The sequence below is a fragment of the Lacerta agilis genome, chromosome 10 (genome assembly GCF_009819535.1).
Source record: "Lacerta agilis isolate rLacAgi1 chromosome 10, rLacAgi1.pri, whole genome shotgun sequence".
In the NCBI taxonomy this organism is placed as follows: Eukaryota; Metazoa; Chordata; class Lepidosauria; order Squamata; family Lacertidae; genus Lacerta; species Lacerta agilis.
The window spans coordinates 23125811-23148110 of record NC_046321.1 but is presented as its reverse complement, the minus strand read 5'-3'; the positions used below and the strand labels follow the sequence as shown (position 1 = coordinate 23148110).

Here is a 22300-nt window from a genome sequence, read left to right as displayed (position 1 = left end):
GGTTTCTTTAAAAGACTCTTCCAAAGTTTGCAAGGCAATCTATGCACCTGTCTCATAGCTGCAAATAATGAAATGATATTTCTTTATCAAGACAATTTGATCTCATTCATACTTCACTTTTTGCTTACATTCAGGACTTTAATCCAAGGGGATAAAAAGGCTGGCTTCACCATTTTCTGGGCCGATGATGGTCTGGACACAGGGCCAATTCTCCTACAGAGGGAATGTGATGTTGCCCCAAATGATACTGTTGATGACCTGTACAATCGGTTTCTTTTCCCAGAAGGAATAAAAGCTATGGTAAGACAATCTGAGCTAAAAAGCCATGTCGTTGGGCACTTCAAAAATCAGAATTTTGGTCTGGAGAAGAATATGGCACAAACTGTCAGACATGTATTTGGTAATAATACTACTTGGTGTTTAGTTAGCAGTTTTCTAACAGCTCAAAAATCTTCACATATATTATTATTTGTTGCATTTATATCCCACCTTTTTCTCCAAGGAGCTCAAGGTGGTGTACATGGTTCTTTCCCTCCTCATTCAATCCCCATAACAACCCTGTGAGGTAGATTAGGCTGAGAGGCAGTGACTGGCCTGAGGTCACCCAGTAAGTGTCAATGTCAATGTTTATTATTACGGCAAACAGCCAGCATACTAAAACCAGAATTTCTGCATAATTCTTTACATAAACAATAAAAACAATCAGTGTGGAGATTTGAACCCTCATCTCTCAGGTCCTTTTCTGACACTCTAACCACTACACATTACCTCAATAATCTAGTGAAGTAGGCCAATATTATTGTATTTCTGTTATGGTCATGGGGCTGAGGCCTATCCAGGAAGTTACTGAATATTTAACTGAATATAATAAAATGAAGGTTAATTTAGGCTTGAATTTAGAACCTCATAGGGCACTTCCAGGCCTATTTACTGGGAATTCATCCTGGTTTTGATTTGATTTTGCATAGAAATTAGGCAGTGTTGGCTGTTTAATGAACTTTCATTCTAATTTATTTGTGGGGAAGTTAGACAGTGCTGTGTCAAAGAAAGTGCTATCTCACACTTTCCATTCACTTTCTTTATCACACAAAAAACATCCTCAGGAAGGAGGTTTCTGTGGAAGGCTTCCTAATCAACTATAACCACACAACCTGAATTTGCAGGTATGTAATTAAATCCTGTCTGAGAACAGTGTGGAAGTGCCTATAATTCAGATGTACTGAGGCAATACATGGCAACAAATACTACCAGCAAAATGCCATTGATATGCCGATCCCTCAATAGGATTTTCAAGCAGCTACCACACATGCTTGAATTGGTCCTTTAAATAGCTGTAAAAAATATTAAACAACATTTTTATTCCTAGACCAATCAAAACTCTGTTGTTGTTTTTTGTTTAGGTAGAAGCTGTACAGTTAATTGCTGATGGTAAAGCTCCTCATATAACCCAGCCTGAAGAAGGGGCAACTTATGAAGGCATTCAGAAGAAAGAAAACGCAGAGGTATTGTTGGGAACAGTATGCTGTGGCCCAAGGTGTAGCTGTGGTTTCTGGTATAATGGCTGTATTTGGGCATGATGCTAAACCATGGTTTAGCTTTGCATAAGATGAATGGGATCCTGCAATCTCTCTCTCCTCTTAAAACAAGGAGTTGGGAGCTTTTGCTTTAGTTTGTCAGCTTTGTCCAAACTGGGAATCATTAACTATGAATAGTTTCAAAACAAGTTAACCTGAAACTGTGGTTTGTAAAGCTGGTTCATTTAAACTAAACATAGTTAGTGTAAAATAAAGTTCCCCATTCAGACAAAATGACAAACTGTGATTAAGGAAAAGCAAAAGGTAAAGCTTCCGAACTCCTCCTCCTCAGACACGCAGGAGAAGGGGATAGCAGGGATTGCACAAGCCCTGGTGGAGGTCAGGCCTATTCACTTCACACTAAACCGTGGTTTGGCATTACATTCTAATGCAGCCAATGACAAAAGACAAAAACGTCAGTTGTAAGTTTGCCACTAATGTTCATCCCTGTAGAATGTATTTATTTATTGGATGTATTTATTTATTTATTTACGAAATGAATTGGAACACCTCACGTACTGGTGATCACAAATTGATGTGCAATTTAAACTAAAACACCATGGTATGTAAGAAATCTATAAGCTATTACTTGAAAAACTAGAAGAATTTTCTGAATCTTCCTCTGTGCTGGTATCCTCCAACAAGGGCCAAATTTGACACTTTCTACATACATTTCGTAAACACTCAGAATGTTCCTCTTTCCATAATTAATTTATTCATTGAAAGAACTATTAAACGGTAGCAACCAACATCTGTACATAGACTACAACTCCCATCATCCCTGACCATTGGCCATGCACGCTAGGGCTGATGGCAGTTGGAGTCCAACAACATTATAACTTTATTCTACCCACACATTTATTGCTGTGCTGACTGTGACTTCATCCCAAATCCCCCAGATTAGGAACTTTACTGCTCTTTGAATTCAGTTCCAATTGCTTTTAACAGGAAATGTCCATTAATCCATGATATATCTTTTTTGATCCAGATTTGATTTTTAATTGTAGTAAAGGTAAAGGGACCCCTGACCATTAGGTCCAGTTGCGAATGACTCTGGGGTTGTGGTGCTCATCTCGCTTTACTGGCTAAGGGAGCCGGCGTATTGCTTCCGGGTCATGTGGCCAGCATGACTAAGCCACTTCTGGCGAACCAGAGCAGTGCACGGAAATGCCGTTTACCTTCCTGCCGGAGTGGTACCTTTTTATCTACTTGCATTTTGACGTGCTTTTGAACTGCAAGGTGGGCAGGAGCAGGGACCGAGCCACAGGAGCTCACCCCGTTGCGGGGATTTGAACCGCCGACCTGCTGATCGGCAAGCCCTAGGCCCTGTGGTTTAATGCACAGCGCCACCCGCGTCCCTGCTAGGTTGTAGTAGGCCTAGGCTATTACAGTCATAAGACAGCTAACCTCCTCACCCTCATTCTTGAATGAATTCCAAGAAACTGCAACATGCCTCCACAGCAGACATTTATAATTAGAAACATAGTGACCTGCTTGGCATCTCCAGTGAGAGATCAATTTATATGGAACAGCTGCTATTCCCTTTAACTCAGCCCATTAAAAAAATAAAAAAGTAATCACCAGTTTTTCTTTTCTATGGTATATGTGTTCGGGGGGGGGGGAGTCTGTGTCATTATTAACGTAAGGATCATAACACACTGCTTGCAAGAATATAAGCGGTTACAGATGAACTATTAAAGACAAAAAAACTAAATTCATGTCAGTTCCTTAGAACAGGTTAACATGTGGCCCTCCAGATGTTGTTGAGCTACAACTTGTATCAGCCCCAGGAACCATGACCAGCGGTCACAGATGGCAGAAGTTATAGTTCAGCAACATCTGGAGTGCCACAGATCAGCCACCTCTGGTTTCCTTTACTTATTTATACCAAGTAAGCCTCTTTTTTGGATGGACTAAGTAACAGAAGAAAAAGACAAGCAAATCATAACTTGTACAGAAGTAGACCTCTTGACTAACAGTGCAATCCTATAGGATTTTAGGCTAAGGTTCATTCCTTACCATATTGCAATGCTATCTACATAAGGACATTGCCAGTACCCTGAGACAGATGTTCTCTTTACCTTTCCTTCTTTACATTTACTCTCTTTTTTTACAACTGTTGCAATCTGTCTCACAAAACAGCACTCTTAGTAACATCTGAAAAGTATTTTGTCTCATTGCACGAGGATTAAATGAATATTCTGCTGCATTAACTTTCTCTGCATCATATTATGTTGCTTGATATTAATCTCAGCTCTGTAGCCATTGTCACAATCAGATGTCACGATCAAACGTGGTTTTTCATGAGGGGAGAGAGCCAAGATGAACCTTGAGCTCATTTGCTTCCCTTTTCTTTTTCTTCCTGCAGTACGACCGCAAGGAATAAATCAGAAGCTCTTGTTTCTATTTTTTATTAACTGCAGCTTCTCATATGGTCCAAACCCAACAAACTGTGGTTAACCTTAACTGTGATTTGTTTGACAGAAGTCAACTTAAAACCAGGAGCTATGAAGTTGGTGTGTATCAACAGATATTCCTCATTTTAGGGTCTATGCATAAGACTGAACTGTAGTCAATCAAAAACAGCAGTGAAAGAGCTCCCACACAAGTGGCATTTAACACCTTTGAGGTATAGTCATATTAACAAAGCTATCTCTCCCTTTGCTGGAGAGGGTGTAAAGAGGTTGCAACCACTATATGTATGTGGTGGGCATTACAAATTACAACCATTTTGGAAGAATGCTGTTGAGGAAATAAGTTTGATCCCCAAACAAAGTGTTACTTGTACCCCAACTTTAGTATTGTTAGCAATATTTAAAAATGAAAATGTCATTCTGAGATACAAAGAATTGGTTCCTCTTCTTTTAGTAGCAGCTCGACAACTTGTTGCCCCAAACTGGAAATCCTTTGAACATTTGGCAAATGTCACAATGGAAAAAAAATGTTTGGACCGTAGCACTTTTTGGGGGGTGGGGTGAGGGGACAACTGACCAAGGAAGTTAAAGCTTTAGCTGGAAAGGGAGACAAGGGCAATTTTATAGAAACGTCGTATCCTTTCATCACATACTCAACAGAACGTCACTAGACTCACCTTTGGAAAAACATTTCCCCATAGGGTTTTGTGATCTGGGGATGGGGGTGGGTGGGGAGAGAAAATGTTTTGATAAAGGGGTTTTTGTTCTTATGTTCTTTTTGAAAAACAAAAACAAAAAACACTTTTATACAGGTATATAAAAAAAACAGAAGCGAAAGCTTTCAATCTGCTTGTGGACATACTGGAGGAAGAGAGGTAGGGACCTCATGAGCCTTAGGTTTGCTCCTGTCACAGTAAGCCATAGTTTATCATGAAGTCCAAACACAGCCCTTGACCAATTAACCAATATTTGGAATGGCTAAACAGTATGATATGGTATGTAAGTAGGAAGAAGTAACTTGTGCATTTTGGTTTCCTAGATTTCCTGGGATCAACCAGCTGCAGCTTTGCACAACTGGATCCGAGGGCATGATAAAGTACCTGGAGCTTGGGCAATGATTGATGACCAGGTAAACAATGTACATTACAACAAGCATATCCTGTTGCCTTTTGATAACCAAATGAGTATAGATCAAGGTCTTATCTAGAATGAGGGTCAGTACATGACTGCTGAAAGATTGAGGAATGATTTAGGACTCAGATAGACTGGTATATAAAAGCGATTTATATGCGTTATATGTGCAATAGAACATTTTGGCAATGTGGAGTCCGTTTTCTCTGTTTCCCCTGTTTAAATTTACAGTGCTTTCGACTGAAACACTTCTTCGATGTGTCTAGATCCTGCCTTGGTAACATAGCCAGTAGGTGCTTCTAATGTAAAATATATTAATGACAAAGAAATGATACTATTTTGCTTTTATCTCTTGAATCATACTTTTGACAAGGACATTCGTTTAGATCAGGGAGGGGAACCTGTGGCCCTCCAGATGTTGTTGGAACACAACTCTCAACACTGCTGGCCATTGTCCATTATTGCTGAGGCTGCTGGAGTTGCAATCCGACAACATCTGGAGGACCACAAGTTTCTTATCCATGATTTAGATGCACTTATAATTGGCGCCAAAATATTCCTCTTGCACAATGTAGTTTACAATAGGAATTTCCCCATAAACTACCACTGAAAGGCAAGACCAAATAGATTGGTTCTATCCAACTTGGCCAGTTGTGTAAAATCTAGGCTTTGCTGCCCACTGTTTGCTGATTTTTTTCTTTTTTGTAAAATAATAATAATATTTTTTTATATACTATATATATAAAAACCAGGTGGTTACTTTCTATGGATCATCATTACTTCATGGTTCACCACCTCTGGGTGAAGAGCTGGCAATAAAAGGTGCTGCAAAACCTGGTCTTGTAACGAAGAACGGACTGGTTCTGTTTGGCAATGATGGAAAGATGGTAAGCAATTCAGAAGCAGTCTTGGGGTTTGGACATAAGAATGAACGGCAATGCTAAGTGGCCATAGAATCGTTTGGACCAGTTTGGACTGAGTTTGGACCAGAATTATAAGTGGTGGATAACATCAAGGAAAAACCCCCCAATGATTCCAATGTGAATATCATGCCATTCAAGATAAGGACTGACTTTGTGATCGCACCGTGATTCTAGGATTCTGAAGATGCACATCTTTGCCCTGCCCTGTGACAGCTGAGATATGTGTCACCCTATTACTGTGACTTTGATTTGTTTTAGCTATTCTTAGTATTAGATTTTTAAATGGAACCTGCTGGTTGAGGGTGGGTTAAAAAAACCCAAACCATATTGCTGTTGTTAATAATTATAAATGCTTAGAATGGGGGCTTTGTTTATTACAGTTTTGTTTTTTTTACACCTCTAGCTTTTTGATATTTGTTTCTTTTTTCTGTAGTTGCTGGTAAGAAATCTACAGTTTGAAGATGGAAGAATGATACCAGCATCTAAATACTTCTACACTGATGAGCTGTCTGCCATAGAACTTACTGAAGAAGAGAATGAGATGGCAGAAAATATCAAGGTAAACCATTTCTGTGTTTTGAGAGAGAAAATCGATGGACCTGTGCAGAGGGCTTTTAAGCCTGGAGGCACACATTGTGCTTTTTAACCATTCTATAAAGCCTAGAACATTTATGGTATGCTACAAGTAATAAATAAGGTTCCACACACTTACCTGAGGGTAAGTCTCTTTGAACTCAGTGAACAATAATCATAGAATCACGGAATTGTAGAGTCGCAGGTGGCACAAAACTCCATAAATCACTGGCCCCTTCCTCTGGATCAGCCTCTGCCATACATTCCTCAAAGCCCTGACAGGTTCCATGTTCAGGCTATTCCAAAGTATGGTTACCAGATTTTTTTTCAATGAATCCGGGGACACTTTTTTTATTTTTATAAAGCTGAGTAGCAACAGGGAGTCAGTAGTTAGGATGGTGAAGCAAAAGACCCTGGGCCCAAGCACACATGCATATTGTATAAAGGTGCAAAGCCCTTCTTTCGCACCCTGTGAAACATAAATGCGCAGAGTTTTTTTTAAAAAACTGGGCAATGGCGCACCGCCCGCCCATGACTCCCGAGCCTTCCCTGATCTCCTTCTCCCTTCACCCTTTGTTTTGACAGATTGGGGGAGGCTCTGGAGTTGTGGGCGGGCAGCCGTTGCCCAGGAGGGGCACGGTTTCTCTGCCAGGCAAGGTGCAAAGCCCTTCTTTCACACCCTGTGAAACATAAATGCCCAGAGTTTTTTAAAAACTGGGCAACAGCCGCCCGCCCGCAACTCCTGAGCCTCCCCCGATCAGTCAAAACAAAGGGGGAAGGGGGCAGGAGATCTGTACCGCTGGACCTCCCTGGTTCCCCTTCAGCAGTGGCGGCGGTAGTGGCAGTCAGCAGCCCAGAGCCAGCCTGGTAGCGCAGTTGGCTCTGGCTGGCTTCAGGAGCTGCTCGCTGCCGTGGCACTCGCCATTTTGCCTCGCTGGAAGTCTTCATATGATGTGTCGTGACACTTCATATGGGGACTTCCGGTGAGGCAAAATGACGGGCTCCACGGCAGCGAGCAACAAGCAGCTCCTGAAGCCAGCCAGAGCCAACTGTGCAACCAGGCTGGCTCCGGGCTGCTGAGGCTGCCGCTGCCACATTTCCCGGGGACAGATTTGCAAATCCAGGGACTGTCCTCGGGAACCAGGGATGTCTGGTAACCCTATTCCAAGCAGAACCACAAGTGGTGTGAGGACTTCAAGAACTAGAGAGAGGTGGCCATGAGGATGCATATCATTCATTCATCAAATGTATATCCAGGCCTTCCTCTTGGAAGGATCATAGGGCAGCTGACAACATGAGATCTAATGAAACTATATGCAATAGCCAATAATAATAAGGGGGTAATAATAATAATAGGGACACGGGTGGCACTGTGGGTTAAACCACAGAGCCTAGTGCTTGCTGATCAGAAGGTCGGCGGTTCGAATCCCCGCGATGGGGTGAGCTCCCGTTGCTCGGTTCCAGCTCCTGCCCACCTAGCAGTTCGAAAGCATGTCAAAAGTGCAAGTAGCTAAATAGGTACCACTCCGGCAGGAAGGTAAATGGCGTTTCCATGCGCTGCTCTGGTTCGCCAGAAGCGGCTTTGTCATGCTGGCCACTTGACCCGGAAGCTGTACACCGGCTCCCTCGGCCAGTAACGCGAGATGAGCGCCACAACCCCAGAGTCGGACACAACTGGACCTAATGGTCAGGGGTCCCTTTACCTTTAATAATAATAATAATATCTTACTTATACCTTGCCCATCTGGCCGGGTCTTCCCAGCCACTCTGGGCAGCTTCCAACAGAATATTAAAAACACGATAAAACATCAAACATTAAAAACTTCCCTAAACAGGGCTGCCCAGATGTTTTCTAAAAGTCAGATAGTTGTTTATTTCCCTGACATCTGATGGGAGGGCGTTCCACGGGGCAGGCACCACTACAAAGAAGGCCCTCTGCCTGGTTCCCTGTAACCTCACTTCTCGCAGGGAGGGAACCGCCAGAAGGTCCTTGGAGCTGGACCTCAGGGCTTTGGCTTAACATTGCAGGCTAGTTGGGAAGTCCATAGTGGGGCCCAGTTCAAAGATGTTGATTTCTACAATGCATGGTATTTAGACCAACTTGCTTCATTGGCAGATGAATTTGTTTGCATCATTGTCTCACATATTTTCCATCTCTTGCAGTCCATTTGGAAGGGAATTTTGAGCAATGTGGCTGTAATTGAAGATGCCACGGACTTCTTTAAATCTGGAGCTTCTTCTATGGATGTTGTTAGGTAAGTCAACCTCCTGTAAGGTCTCATCTCAGAGTTGCTGGAAGCAGAGCCTAATCTTCTAAAGCTAGTCTGTTGCTTCCCTCAGGTGTCAGCAGCTGCATCTTACCTTCAACACTGCTAATACTTAGACCCACTTGCTTCATTGGTAGATGGATTTGTTTGTATCATTGTCTCACACATTTTCCATATCTTGCAGTCCATTTGGAAGGGGATTTTGAGCAACGTGGCTGTAATTGAGGATGCCACTCTTGCATCTCTACTGAGGTATACCTCCAGGCTGCCAGCTCTGATGTTTCCCATTTAAAACAAAATAAAAAATAAAAAAATCCTTCCAGTAGTACCTTAGAGACCAACTAAGTTTGTTCTTGGTATGAGCTTTCGTGTGCAAGTGTACATGCACACGAAAGCTCATACCAAGAACAAACTCAGTTGGTCTCTAAGGTGCTACTGGAAGGAATTTATTTTTTTTAACTATGGCAGACCAACACAGCTACCTACCTGTAACTGGAACCATTTAAAACAGTATGGCTCCAAAATGCCATTTGAAAGATATGACTCATGATGTAGTCATTGCAAAAGGGGCGGGGAGAGAGAAATTAAAACAGCCACATGTGATCATTCAGCCATTCAGTTTTCTATTGATTTCACTGTTTTGGTCAACTTTCACTTGTTTGATTTCTTTGTCTCCCAAGGATGATTGAAGAGATTAAGCAAAAATATGGTGAACTTGAGCTACAGAATGAAGATGTCTATATGGCGCCCAAGTTTGGAGATTTCATCCAAATGGTTGTCAGAAAGCACAGGGGAGAAGACAAGGAGGAAGAATTAGTAATTGATTATGTAAGCAGCTTTTTTTTTTTTTTTAAAGTTTCATTTTCTTTCATTACGCTAGTAAATTGACAAGGTGTGTAGTAAGGGAGAAATTTTACATTGCAAGGACCCTCTGTAGAACATAGTGCATCCCCAGGCATACATTGGCCCAGTTTGCATGTAACACTAAGCCAAACAAATGCAGAAATATGTAGGCTCTCAGAGAGGAAATTGCATCCATTCTGCTCTTTGTCGAGCCCGGCTGCTGCTGCTGTAAGATGAACCATAGTTTGACATAGTGTGCTGTGCTTTTGGACTATAATTCCCATCAGCCCCAACTGGAAGGCGCCAGGATAGTAATATTGATTCTAGTACAGCCGTACCTTGGAAGTTGGAAACCAAAACGTTCGGAAACCAAGGCCATGGCCTCTGATTGGCTGCAGGAAGGTCCTGCAGCCAACTGGAAGCCACAGAAGCCATGTTGTATGTTCGGGATACAAAGAACATTCACAAACTGGAACAATCACTTCCGGGTTTGCAGCATTCGGGAGCCAAAACGTTTGACTTGCAAAGCATTCAGGATCCAAGGTACGGCTGTAGCTGTTAGAATCAAATCACCTGACGTATAGATAACTTGTCTGAAGGTAAACTGAAGGTTAAACCCCACACCCTAATCAATGGGATCTCAAAATCACATATGGATCCTAATACGGGCTACAAATGAACTGCAACTGTTCAAAATATATGTTTGTTCTGCTTAATGTTTTCTGCAGGAAGTTCATCGGTCATAGTTCACACATGCTAGTTCAGAGGACAAACTGAAGCTTGTGGTTTTTGTTTTGCCTTTAGGTTTCAAAAGATGTCAACCGTATGACTGTGAAAATGCCATATCAGTGTTTTATTAATGGGCAGTTTGTGGATGCTGAAGACGGGAGAACATACGACTCTATAAATCCAAGCGATGGATCTGTGAGTTAACCCTTAGTGTCCACATTGTCTTTCTCTGAGTCCTTTGTATCTGGATTATACAGAACTCTTTAAAAATGTAGTAAATACTATACAAGGAATCCCCTCCGTTGTGCCAGAGCAACCTGTTTGAGAAACTGAGTTGAAAAGGTAATAACACACTGCCACTGGTCACAGTGTCTACAAGTTGTAGCTCTTCTTATGGCCAGCTGGGATGGAAAAGTTCTAAATTAGGAGGTGCCAACAGTTGTTCATCTCTCAGCCGCACTGATGGAGTGATTCTGCACCCCTTCTCTTCCCTGTTGTAGTGTAGTGTGTTAGAGTGCATGGCAAACTCCCGTCTCCTTGCCAGTGGGGCTTTACAGAGTGATGGAATCATAGAATCGTAGAGTTGGAAGGGCCCCCAAGTGTCATCTAGTCCAACCCCCTGCAATTCAGGAATCTCAACTAATGCATCCAAGACAGATGGCCATCCAATATCTTCTTTAAAACCCCCAGGGAAGGAGATTCCACCACCTTCTGAGTGAGTCTGTTTCACTGTTGAACAGTTCTTCCTGATGTTTAGTCGGAATCTCCTTTCTTATATCTTGAAGTCATTGGTCTGAGTCCCACTCTCAAGAGCAGAAGGATCATGGGACCTGATCCCTGCAGCGCTGGATTTAGGGCGGTGCAGGCAGTTCCCCTGCACAGGGCGCTGAGCCAAGGGGGCACAAGGTTGAGAAGATCCATTCGTTGCGCCAAATTTTGTCCTCGCACATGGTGCCATATTACACATGATTACATGTGACAGTTCTAGGCTGGCAGTGATTGGGTCCAACACCAGCTTGAGATGACTGTTGACACTGACTCGGGGTGCAGTGGATCCTGGGATGACTCAGCCTTGCCTGCATCCCACCCTTGGAACATCCCTTTTACAGGGTTTTCCACTAGACCCCCCCATACTGCCAGGTGGAAGGAGGAGCTTTATGCCAACAGAATGATGCTTGTATGTTGTTGTTGTTGTTGTTGTTGTTGTTGTTGTTGTTGTGTTGTTGAGTCGTGTCTGACTCTTCGTGACCCCATGGACCAGAGCACGCCAGGCACTCCTGTCTTCCACTGCCTCCCACAGTTTGGTCAAACTCATGTTAGTAGCTTCAAGAACACTGTCCAACCATCTCGTCCCCTTCTCCTTGTGCCCTCCATCTTTCCCAACATCAGGGTCTTTTCCAGAGAGTCTTCTCATGAGGTGGCCAAAGTATTGGAGCCTCAGCTTCAGGATCTGTCCTTCCAGTGAGCACTCAGGGCTGATTTACTTAAGAGTGGATAGGTTTGATCTTCTTGCAGTTCATGGGACTCTCAAGAGTGTATAGCTTGTATAGCAGTGCCCAATGGGAAGCCAGCACAGCCAGGGCAGCCAAGTGGAGGGATGGTTCCACTCAGTCCAAACACCTGCCACCAACACAGCCCACCAAAAGGGAGGTGTGCTGGCCCCAAGGGTTTGTCCGTGAAGCGAGGTCCAAGTCCAGTCCTGGGTCTAGGGGTCCAAAGGAGGTCAGTCCGGCGGGGAGCAAGGCAGGGAGCAGGTCGAGGTCCAAGGCAGGTTCAGGCACCAGGTTGCAGGTTGAGCACACGCTTACAACTAAGTTGCTCACGCAACTTGGGCTGGGTCTGGCTGGCTTTTATCTGGCCCTATGCTTAGGGCGGCCCCGATCCTCCGGAGACTCGCCTCTCCTCCGGGCCTGGAGGCGAGCACTCCTCCTGTAGGCACTTAACTCCCTTCGCCTCTCTGCCCTGAGCCTCTGTAGCTCAGGAGAGGCTGGTGGGTTACTGCACCCAGGGGATGCCTCAGCTTCGTCTGAAGAGGCTGGGAGTGGAGCACCTGCAGGCAATGGGTCCTCCCTCCCATCAGGAGCCAGAGCAGACTCTGCTGATGCCTGCACCTGGGGATCCAGCACAGGTGGGGATCCTTCAGGCTCAAGCCCTGGCCCCGGCTCAGCTGGTTCTGGAGGCGGGGAATCCTGTGCAGGCTGGGATCCCTCAGGTTCAGCATCAGAGGTCTGACTCCCAGGCCATCACAGGAGGCCTGGGATTGCTCTGCCTGCTGGCATCTTTGTGTTGGAGGAAGGAAGCTCAGCAACAAGGTGAATTCTGACCAAGCCTCTCTCTACATTTATGGCAGGTGATTGCCAAAGTGTCACTCGCTACAGTGAGTGATGTTGATAAAGCAGTTGCGGCAGCGAAGAATGCCTTTGAGCATGGTGAATGGGGAAAGATGAATGCAAGAGACAGAGGGAGAATATTGTACAGGTATGGCATGCCTAAGAAACCAGTCGCAGCTCTGTATGTTCCATGTCTCGTAGGTCTCCTTTGTTGCCTGTGTAAAATCATGCTATGCCCTATTTGAATAAAGCAGTAATATTTTATATATGTATCTCCACAATGAATAACCCTAAGTTAGAAGGTCAGATTCTGTGGATATTCTGCAAAGAATTCTGCACATATACGGTTTTGGAGTAGGTAAAGGAGCAGAATTCTGATTATGAGCACCTGCCCTAGAAGCACTTATAATTATTCATTGAATTGTTATTGCATCTAAATCAGTGTCGGGGACTGGCGGGACATTGATGAGTGTGCACTGGGGGAAGGGGGCTGCAGTCTGACTTGGGAGAGGGGGGCAGTGATTTGTGGGGCACTGTACCAGCCAGGTGGCAAGAGTCAGAGGCAGGGGAATCTTCAGAGCTGGAGAGTGGAGCACAGGATGGGTCAGAAGAAGAGGAGAAAGAGGCAAGTCAGGCAAGAGAAGAGCCAAGTGCTTCCCTACCCTCTCCTGCACCACTGTTTCCCAGAACCAGGAGGGGATTGAAGAGGGAAGAGTGAAAGCAGCTTCCACACAGATGTAGTCTCTGGCTACGTGTGTGCATCCCATTGGGAGGAAGTACATAAACTGGTAGAGTGGCTCCCTGTTGCTGCAAGTGCTCCGTAGAGCGCAGACCTGGGAATAGCTGCCTAGATGCTAGACTGGGGTGTGTGGGTATTCAGAGCCATAGAAATGACTGTGTCAGCTTTGACAATAGATGACTATCTGCTGTGTGCATTCCTTTGGCTGGGAAACACCCTTGTCAATCGGCTTTCTGTGCTGCATTTTCCCTACAGATCCCTCTTTTCTTTTATTTGCATGTAGTTTGCCACCATTTTCACACACACACCAGCAAGTTACCAATGCAAATAAGCACACCTGCTCCTCTGTGCATTGATCACCCGCAAAAGGGGATCTTGAAATGATTGTTTCATTTACATCAAGATCCCATTTTTGTGGATGTTTTAATCAGTGTGTATTTGCAGAACAGCACATTGTAAGGAAAATATCTGTGAACTAAAAACTGCAGCAAGTTTGTCTATGTGCACTAATTTGAATGGCACCCAGAAATCGAAAAGGGAAGAAAAGTAGATTTCTGACACATCTGTCTGCTTCATATAAAGACCTGGTAATTCAGAACTTCAAGACCCAGAAAAGCAATGTAGGTTAGGCTGAGAAATAGTGCCTGGCTCAAAGTCAGCTAGTGATCTTCATGGTTCTAATCTGACGCAGTTTGACCTGGCTCTCTTTCCTGCCCCTCTGATTTCCTTTGTGTGTGCATAGAAATATAGAATGCTTTGCCAACCCATCTTCAGTGCTTCTGCAACATAAAAGTCACGATTCTCAAATCAAACACTTTGGTCATTTCACTAAAACCATTGGTTCTACTCAAAATATTAACGAATCTGCAGCATAAATTCTGCTTATTCGGATATAGGGCTTTACAGACACACCATTTTATGTTTTACATTGTATGTCATTATTTCATTTTAAAGACTTGCAGATTTGATGGAAGAACACCAAGAAGAATTGGCAACCATTGAGTCTATTGATTCAGGAGCTGTTTACACACTGGCTTTGAAGACCCACGTCGGAATGTCAGTGCAAACATTCCGATACTTTGCTGGATGGTGTGATAAAATACAGGCAAGCTAACATTTGAGTTGGCCTTGATCCTTGGGGAAAACAACAAGGGGATTCATGCTCTTGTACACATTGGTCCTTTTCAGAGAATTAGCATGGGATTCCATCGATATATTTTCCCTATTCATATCCTTCCAAGATCCTGCTTGTTGCAGGAGTATCATATTGTCACACATGATTCCTATAGAATCGGTGTGTGTGTGTGTGTGTGTGTGTGTGTGTGTGCAGGCGCTTATTAAGCCTGCTAGACCGCAAGGCCATTTAAAGCAAGCTGTACACTGCTTTCTGTTACCTGATGTCATATGTCTGGCGCAGAGGTCTGTTATCTCCATTCTCAGCCCTAAGATTGGAGATAAACGTACCTCCAGTGTTAGCACCAGAGCCGTCTCATCCATTGGGGCTGGTGGCGCGGCGCGCCAGGGCGCAATGGCCTGGAGGGCGCCTCCGTCCTCCAGCCCCGCTGGCAGCGCCTGCCGGAAGCGCCCTCTGACTCCCCGCAAGGGAGCTGGCCGGCCACGCCACGCCCTCTGGCTGCCCAGCAGAGCACAGGAGCACAGCTCTGCGCGCCCTTCCAGCGCTTCCGGGACGGGAGGCGAGGGCGGCCGGCTCGTGCTCCCGCGCGCAGCCGGCCGCCCACCCGATGGAGCATAAGCTGCCCAACCGCGCCGCCCGGCTGCGCCGCGCCATCCGGATGCGCGCGGGAGCGCGAGCCGGCCGCCCTCGCCTCCCGTCCCGGAAGCGCTGGAAGGGCGCGCAGAGCCCCGCGCCGCTCGCCCACCCCCATCCCAAGGGGCGGCAAGCGCGGGAGGGAGGCGGCGGAGAGGCGGCATGGCGGGGGCGCCGGAGGGATAGCCGCGCCAGGGCGGCAGATCCCCTTAAGACGGCTCTGGTTAGCACTGTGGTTGTTAGTACTAAGATCAGACATACAGCAAGTCTCTGCCTGCTCTCTGGCAGTAAATTGTCTCCCATCCCTGCTATAGAAGGTGTTGGCAATCCATGGCCAGGAATGAGCTGTAACAAGAAAAAAAAAGAAGAGGCTCCTTGCAACACAGATCATCAGCTAAGGTTACATAGGGCTATGGAGTCCCACCTAAACAGCATCAATGTGATTGTTCACCCTGGAATTCCCTCTTAGGCCAGAGGGACATCACCTGATATTCCTCCAGATTGTCAGTATTTTGCAGGAAGGACTGAAGTGTGTAGATTTAGGTTGGAGGATGGATGGCGGCTAACAGATTGAGGCTGGATCCTGACAAGACAGAAGTACTGTTTTCGGAGGACAGGAGGTGGGCAGGTGTGGAGGACTCCCTGGTCCTGAATGGGATAACTGTGCCCCTGAAGGACCAGGTGTGCAGCCTGGGAGTCATTTTGGACTCACAGCTGTCCATGGAGGCACAGGTCAATTCTGTGTCCAGGGTAGCTGTTTACCAGCTCCATCTGGTACGCAGGCTGAAACCCTACCTGCCTGTGGACTGTCTCGCCAGAGTGGTGCATGCTCTGGTTATCTCTCGCTTGGACTACTGCAATGCGCTCTATGTGGGGCTACCTTTGAAGGCAACTCGGAAACTACAACTAATCCAGAATGTGGCAGCTAGACTGGTGACTGGGAGCAGCCGCCGAGACCACATAACACCGGTCTTGAAAGACCTACATCGGCTCCCAGTACGTTTCTGAGCACAATTCAAAGTTGTTGCTGACCTTTAAAGCCCTAAACGGCCTCAGTCCAGTATACCTGAAGGAGCATCTCCACCCCCATCGTTGTGCCCGGACACTGAGGTCCAGCGCCAAGGGCCTTCTGGCGGTTCCCTCACTGTGAGAAGCTAAGTTACAGGGAACCAGACAGAGGGCCTTCTCAGTAGTGGCACCTGCCCTGTGGAACACCCTCCCACCAGATGTCAAAGAGAAAAACAACTACCAGACTTTTAGAAGACATCTGAAGGCAGCCCTGTTTAGGGAGCTTTTAATGTTTGATGGACTGTTGTATTTTAATATTTTGTTGGAAGCCGCCCAGAGTGGCTGGGGAAGCCCAGCCAGATGGGCGGGGTATAAATAATAAATTATTAGTATTATTAGTTGGTGCAACCTAAGTGGACTGAAGTGTTTTGTTGCTGCAGAGCAACAAACACACTTTAAAACAATTGTACTTTTAGCAGCTAGGAAAGTGACAGGGAAAAGCACTGAATGGTGTGGGACAAATGAACGATTAAGAGGAAACAAACCAGAGGAAAAGCTCAATGAAGACTGCATATAATGTAACCTCCAAGTAAGCTTTGTGCAAGCAAATCAATAAACAGGCTATTTGGAGGAGCCTGCTAACAGCAAACATGTTGTTCAGACAAATGTGATATGATGGATGCATCTTTTACCACATTTAATAATGATTGCTTTCTCATTTAGGGGTCTACCATTCCAATTAACCATGCACGGCCAAACCATAACTTAACTTTCACCAAGAAGGAACCCTTAGGGTAAGACAAATTCTTCTTCTTCTTTTGCTAACGGAATTAGATAAGATTCAGTGTTTTACTAATAGCAAATTTCTTTGAAAAACCAATTTTATTTCTGTATTTTCCCCCTCCTTGCAATTTTAAGTGTCTGTGCAATTGTCATTCCCTGGAACTACCCACTGATGATGCTTGCGTGGAAGAGTGCAGCGTGTTTGGCTGCTGGCAACACTTTAGTTCTGAAACCAGCACAGGTAAACATCAAGCAGGCTGATAATGTCTTGATATATGGCATACCTCCAGTCTACAGTAGGGGTAAGGAACCTCATGCCCAGGGGCGAAATGCAGGCTTCCGGGTCTCTCTGTTGAGATTCTGGGATATTCTGCAGCCCGCACCTGCTTCCCAGCCACACCTCTCTCCCCAAACCACACCCCCTATCAGCCCTCCTTTGCACCTACCTTGCATTTTTGCCTAGCTGGAGTAAATCCTTGAACGCCAACAAGGCTTGGAGGGAGTCAAGAAAGGGATGTGCAAGTCGGGGATGTGTATCCAGAAACAAGCCTGCTGTACTAAAGCAAATTCATGGCCATTGCCCTGCCCACTTTGGCCTCTGACCCCACCCACCACCGACATGTGGCTTCAGGCTAAAGAAGGTTCCCCCCCCTGCCCCCAGACAGTTTTTACCAATGTCATCCACTGATTGACCTTGATAGAAAGTGCATAGATAAAGGAAGAATGTGCCATTGTTGAAGAGAGTTAACGGTGGAAATCACATTTCACACTCTGAGGGGGGAAATTCTACCAGGGCCATCTCAAAACATTTTGCCGCCTGAGTCAAGGCAGTGCGCTCTCCTTTTCTCTGCACAAAAGCTGACCAGACAGGCAACTGAATCTTACTTCAAGACTGGTGGTGATGATGAGGCGGTGTATTCCACAGCACAGTCACACACAATTCTGTCCTCCAACATAAAAAATACAAAGGCAGGTGTTATAACTCAGCTAGATAAAAACAAGAACAATAAAGAGAGAAAGGGGCGGGGAAAATAATACAATTCCTTTTAAAAAAATAACCCTAAACCATACTACAGGATTTTGTAAACATTACCATTTTCCTTATACCATACGACACATAGATCATCTGTGTTGGTTTTATGTTACAATTGTCTTAAACTGACTTCTGTTAGAACCTTCTTTGCCTGTATGTCTGCATACCAGGCAGGCAGTCTGGTAAAATCATGGTGCGTGTTTTTACGTAGGTAACTCCACTGACTGCCTTAAAGTTCGCTGAGCTCTCTGTGAAAGCAGGATTTCCCAAAGGCGTTATCAATATTCTACCTGGTTCAGGTAAAGCAGTGATGCAACGGTTTCTCTTTTCTGTTCAAAGAGGATGGAGGGAATGGGGTGCAGTATGACTAAATTACTGAAATAAACAAAGTCCACAATGACACTAAAGCGCAACATTTAATTATACTTATGTCACACAGGAGGTTTAGTAGGGCAACGCTTGTCCGAGCACCCAGACATTCGTAAACTTGGGTTCACTGGCTCAACACCAATTGGGAAACTCATCATGAAGAGGTAAGGTATTCATTGCCAACCCCCACCCCACCCCCACCCCATTTTTGCATGCTGTACATTTTTAAGAGCATGGCCTTCACATGGAGATGTTTTCGTACAGCCATTAGCTGTGTGGCTTTTGCTATGTGTCGCCCTACACTGACAATGTAAAGTACAGAGGTACCTTGGTTCTCAAACATAATCCATTCCGGAAGACCGTTTGAGTTCCAAAACATTAGAAAACCGAGGCACAAAGGGCTGCCTGCAAATTCAAATGAGAAAATTGAAAAACACGCAGCAGAAGCCGTTCGACTTCAGAGGCACGTTTGAAAAGTGGAAGCATTTATTTCTGGCCTTTCAGTGTTTGGATTCCGAAATGTTAATCAACAGAGACGTTCAAGAACCAAGGTACCACTGTGGGGGTGGAAGAACCTGTAGCTCTCAAGATCCCGCTAGACTACAACTCCCATCACCTCTGACCTTTGACCACATTGGCAATAGGCTGATAGGAATTGGAGTCCAACAATACATGGCATGCCACAATTTCCCTGCCTCTGATGTAAAGAGTAACCTGTATGTAGAGACTGATTTGGATGCTACTTTTCCTTTCATGACTGGAAAAGAGGTCCTCCACCTTCCTATCTGCCTGCAAAAAAATCTGCTGCTGCAAGTTGGGTGACCCTTGGAAACAGCATGGGCTGTGGTGCTGGGCAAGGGCTGCAGGCAGAGCAGGGAGTTGGTGGATATTGTTCTCTCCATTATGTGAATGGAGGAGGAACTTCGGACCTGAGCCATAGTAATGTTCAATCTGCAAATAGAACTTGGTTTATTTTGGTACCAGTCGTGGCTTCCCAAGAATTCTGGGAGCTGTGGTCTGTTAAGGGTGGTGATGCTGTTAGCAGGGGTGGATTTAGGGCTGTGCAAGTGATGTGCACGCTCTGTGCACTGTCTCAAAGCACTGTTTTTGGGAAGGAGGCGTGAGGCCCTGACACTGTCCTAGAGCCCTCCCTCCTCCTTCCCACAGCCAGATTTGGGGAGGAGGTGAGAGGGCTCTAGGACCCTGCCAGAGCACGTGTAAAGGTAAAGGTAAAGGACCCCCTGGAAAGTTAAGTCCAGTCAAAGGCAACTATGGGGTTGTGGTGCTCATCTTGCTTTCAAGCCGAGGGAGCCGACGTTTGTCCACGGACGGCTTTCTGGGTTATGTGGCCAGCATGACTAAACTGCTTCTGGCGCAATGGAACACTGTGGTGGAAACCAGAGTGCACATAAACAATGTTTACCTTCCCGCCACAGCGGTACCTATTTATCTACTTGCACTGGCGTGCTTTCGAACTGCTAGGCTGGCAGGAGCTGGGACACAGCAACAGGAGCTCACTCCGTCTCAGGAATTCAAACTGTCAACATTCCAATCGGCAAGCCCAAGAGGCTCAGTGGTTTAGACCACAGCGACACCCGTGTCCATTGTACCTCCTTCCCAAAGTCAGGCACCTCCTTACTTGCCTTTGGAAAGGAGGTGAGGGGGCTGAGTGTGGCATGCCAAATTCTAGCCTCGCACAGGGATCCATAGTACCCAAGTCAAACTACTGTTGTTAAGAGGCCCCTATTCCCTTCACAGAATATGCTTTCTTATATAAGTTTATATAATTTCCCCTCACTGGCTATCAGGAGGAATGAGACTGAATTCTGAATGCTTTCATCATCATTTTTACAGCTGCGCTGTCAGCAATCTGAAGAAGGTTTCTTTGGAGCTGGGCGGAAAATCCCCGCTGATCATATTCAACGACTGTGAACTTGACAAAGCTGTGAGAATGGTAAGCCGGCTTCGAAAAGGCTCTGGTGAACTTGTTCCTTAGTGTGGAGTACATTGTGCTGCTGCTCTGGAGAACTGTGGTTGTGACACTGCTCTGAAATTATAATTATTTATTAAATTTGCTTACCGCCCTATACCCGTAGATCTCAGGGCAGTTCACAACATAAAATCACAATATAAAAATCTCAAAATACATCATAAAATAAAAACATAGACAACCCAATCCCTTCCCCTTTACCTGGTAAGATAAAGGAAGGTATAAAGAACATTTTAAATTAATAGTTAGTAGAAAATAAACATGCTCATTTTCACTGTATGTTCTATATGTTCACAGGCTTCCGTGTTCTTTTTCTTCCAATGCAGGGCATGGGAGCCGTTTTCTTCAACAAAGGAGAGAACTGCATTGCAGCCGGCAGACTTTTTGTGGAAGAATCAGTCCACGATGAATTTGTTAGGAGAGTGGTAAGAAATTTAAAATGTGAGAGATTAAACATGATTTTTGCTTTAGGAGCCTTTCCACTACACACCAAAGGTAGCCAACGTGGTGCCTTCCAGAGGTTGTTGGACTCCCAGACTACCTAGCCCAATGATCAGGGATGATGGGCGTTGTAGTCCACAACATCTGAAGGGCACCTGGTCAGGGAAGGCTGAAATGGGGCTAAGCCCGGTGGGGCTAACCTATGGCCTTCTAAATGTTGTTGGACTTCAACTCCCAGGCAGCACAGCCAGCAGTCAGGGATGCTGGGAACTGTAGTCCAGCAACATCTGGAGGACCACTGGTTAACCACCCAATAGTTTCATAGTGTTTTTGCTTTGTTTGAAACCCCAGGAAGTTTTGCCAAGCAACTTGTCTGTCTGGTGCCAGTGCAAGGGGAGAACTGGTATGTCAAATTCTATGGGCATGAGTATAAATTGCTGGCCCCAGCATGGCACAAATCATATGTCTGAGGGGCCCATGCAGTATCTAAGAGTCTGCCAGGGCAGGGGGCAGAACACATAGTTCTCCCATCTAAAGGGCTTATGAGCTTCTGTTCCATTTTGTGAGAGTCCTCTAGCAAGCAGGACAAAGGACAATTTCCCTTTCTTCTCCAAATAACTTGAACACCTCATTACAAACTAATTATTCAGATGGGATGCCAACATTGTTGCCCAAAAGGGGTTTAGTAGTTGCCAGGTACTTTTTCCTCTCCTTTGGTGGAATCCGTAGGTGGAAGAAGCCAAAAAGATGAAAATTGGTGACCCACTTGACAGATCTACAGACCATGGTCCACAAAACCATAAAGGACATTTGGAAAAGCTTCTGGAATATTGTGAAGCTGGCGTGAAAGAAGGGGCTAGTCTGGTATATGGAGGAAGACAAGTAGGTAGACCAGGTAAACTATGATCTAAGTAGGATCCATAAATCAGATTGATGAACAAAAGCAGTGTGTGGGGTTTTTGTGTATGTATGTGTGTGTGTGTGTGTGTGTGTGTGTGTGTGTGTGTGTGTGATATATATTATTCTCCTACGGGCCACAGATTCCTCACCACTGTTCTTACCTAATGAGGAGACATGGGCTACAGATTTGTTAAATTCAATCTGTTTATGCCTATTGTTGGATTATTGGCTTTCATTTGTCTTAGGTAGAGCCTTGTGGATCAGACCAAAGGCCCATCGTGTCCATCATCTTGTTCTCACCATGGCCAACCATATACCATTGGGAAGCCATGAGTGCAATAGCACTCTCCCCTCGTATGAATTTTAGTGGATTAAACTGGGTACACCCTTTTTAAATTGCTCAGAAGATTTTTATATCAGTTTATCTGATTAACCAATCAAATGCTGCAGCCCTGGATAAGATATTAAAGAATTGACACTTTTAA

The 22300-nt window shown here is 45.1% G+C and overlaps 1 protein-coding gene across 1 annotated transcript in view; it reads left to right on the top strand.

The window, feature by feature from the left end:
- The window catches only part of ALDH1L2 (aldehyde dehydrogenase 1 family member L2), a 30221-nt gene that overhangs the window by 5679 nt on the left and 2242 nt on the right, over nt 1-22300 (top strand). The window contains exons 4-20 of the mRNA XM_033162749.1: nt 135-300; nt 1401-1502; nt 5028-5117; nt 5872-6006; nt 6476-6601; nt 8779-8870; nt 9563-9710; nt 10530-10649; nt 12805-12932; nt 14478-14628; nt 17023-17093; nt 17218-17323; nt 18327-18414; nt 18555-18648; nt 20339-20438; nt 20801-20899; nt 21645-21810. Of these exons, the coding sequence (XP_033018640.1) occupies nt 135-300; nt 1401-1502; nt 5028-5117; nt 5872-6006; nt 6476-6601; nt 8779-8870; nt 9563-9710; nt 10530-10649; nt 12805-12932; nt 14478-14628; nt 17023-17093; nt 17218-17323; nt 18327-18414; nt 18555-18648; nt 20339-20438; nt 20801-20899; nt 21645-21810 (1982 nt within the window). The remainder of the gene's footprint in view (nt 1-134; nt 301-1400; nt 1503-5027; nt 5118-5871; nt 6007-6475; nt 6602-8778; nt 8871-9562; nt 9711-10529; nt 10650-12804; nt 12933-14477; nt 14629-17022; nt 17094-17217; nt 17324-18326; nt 18415-18554; nt 18649-20338; nt 20439-20800; nt 20900-21644; nt 21811-22300) is intronic.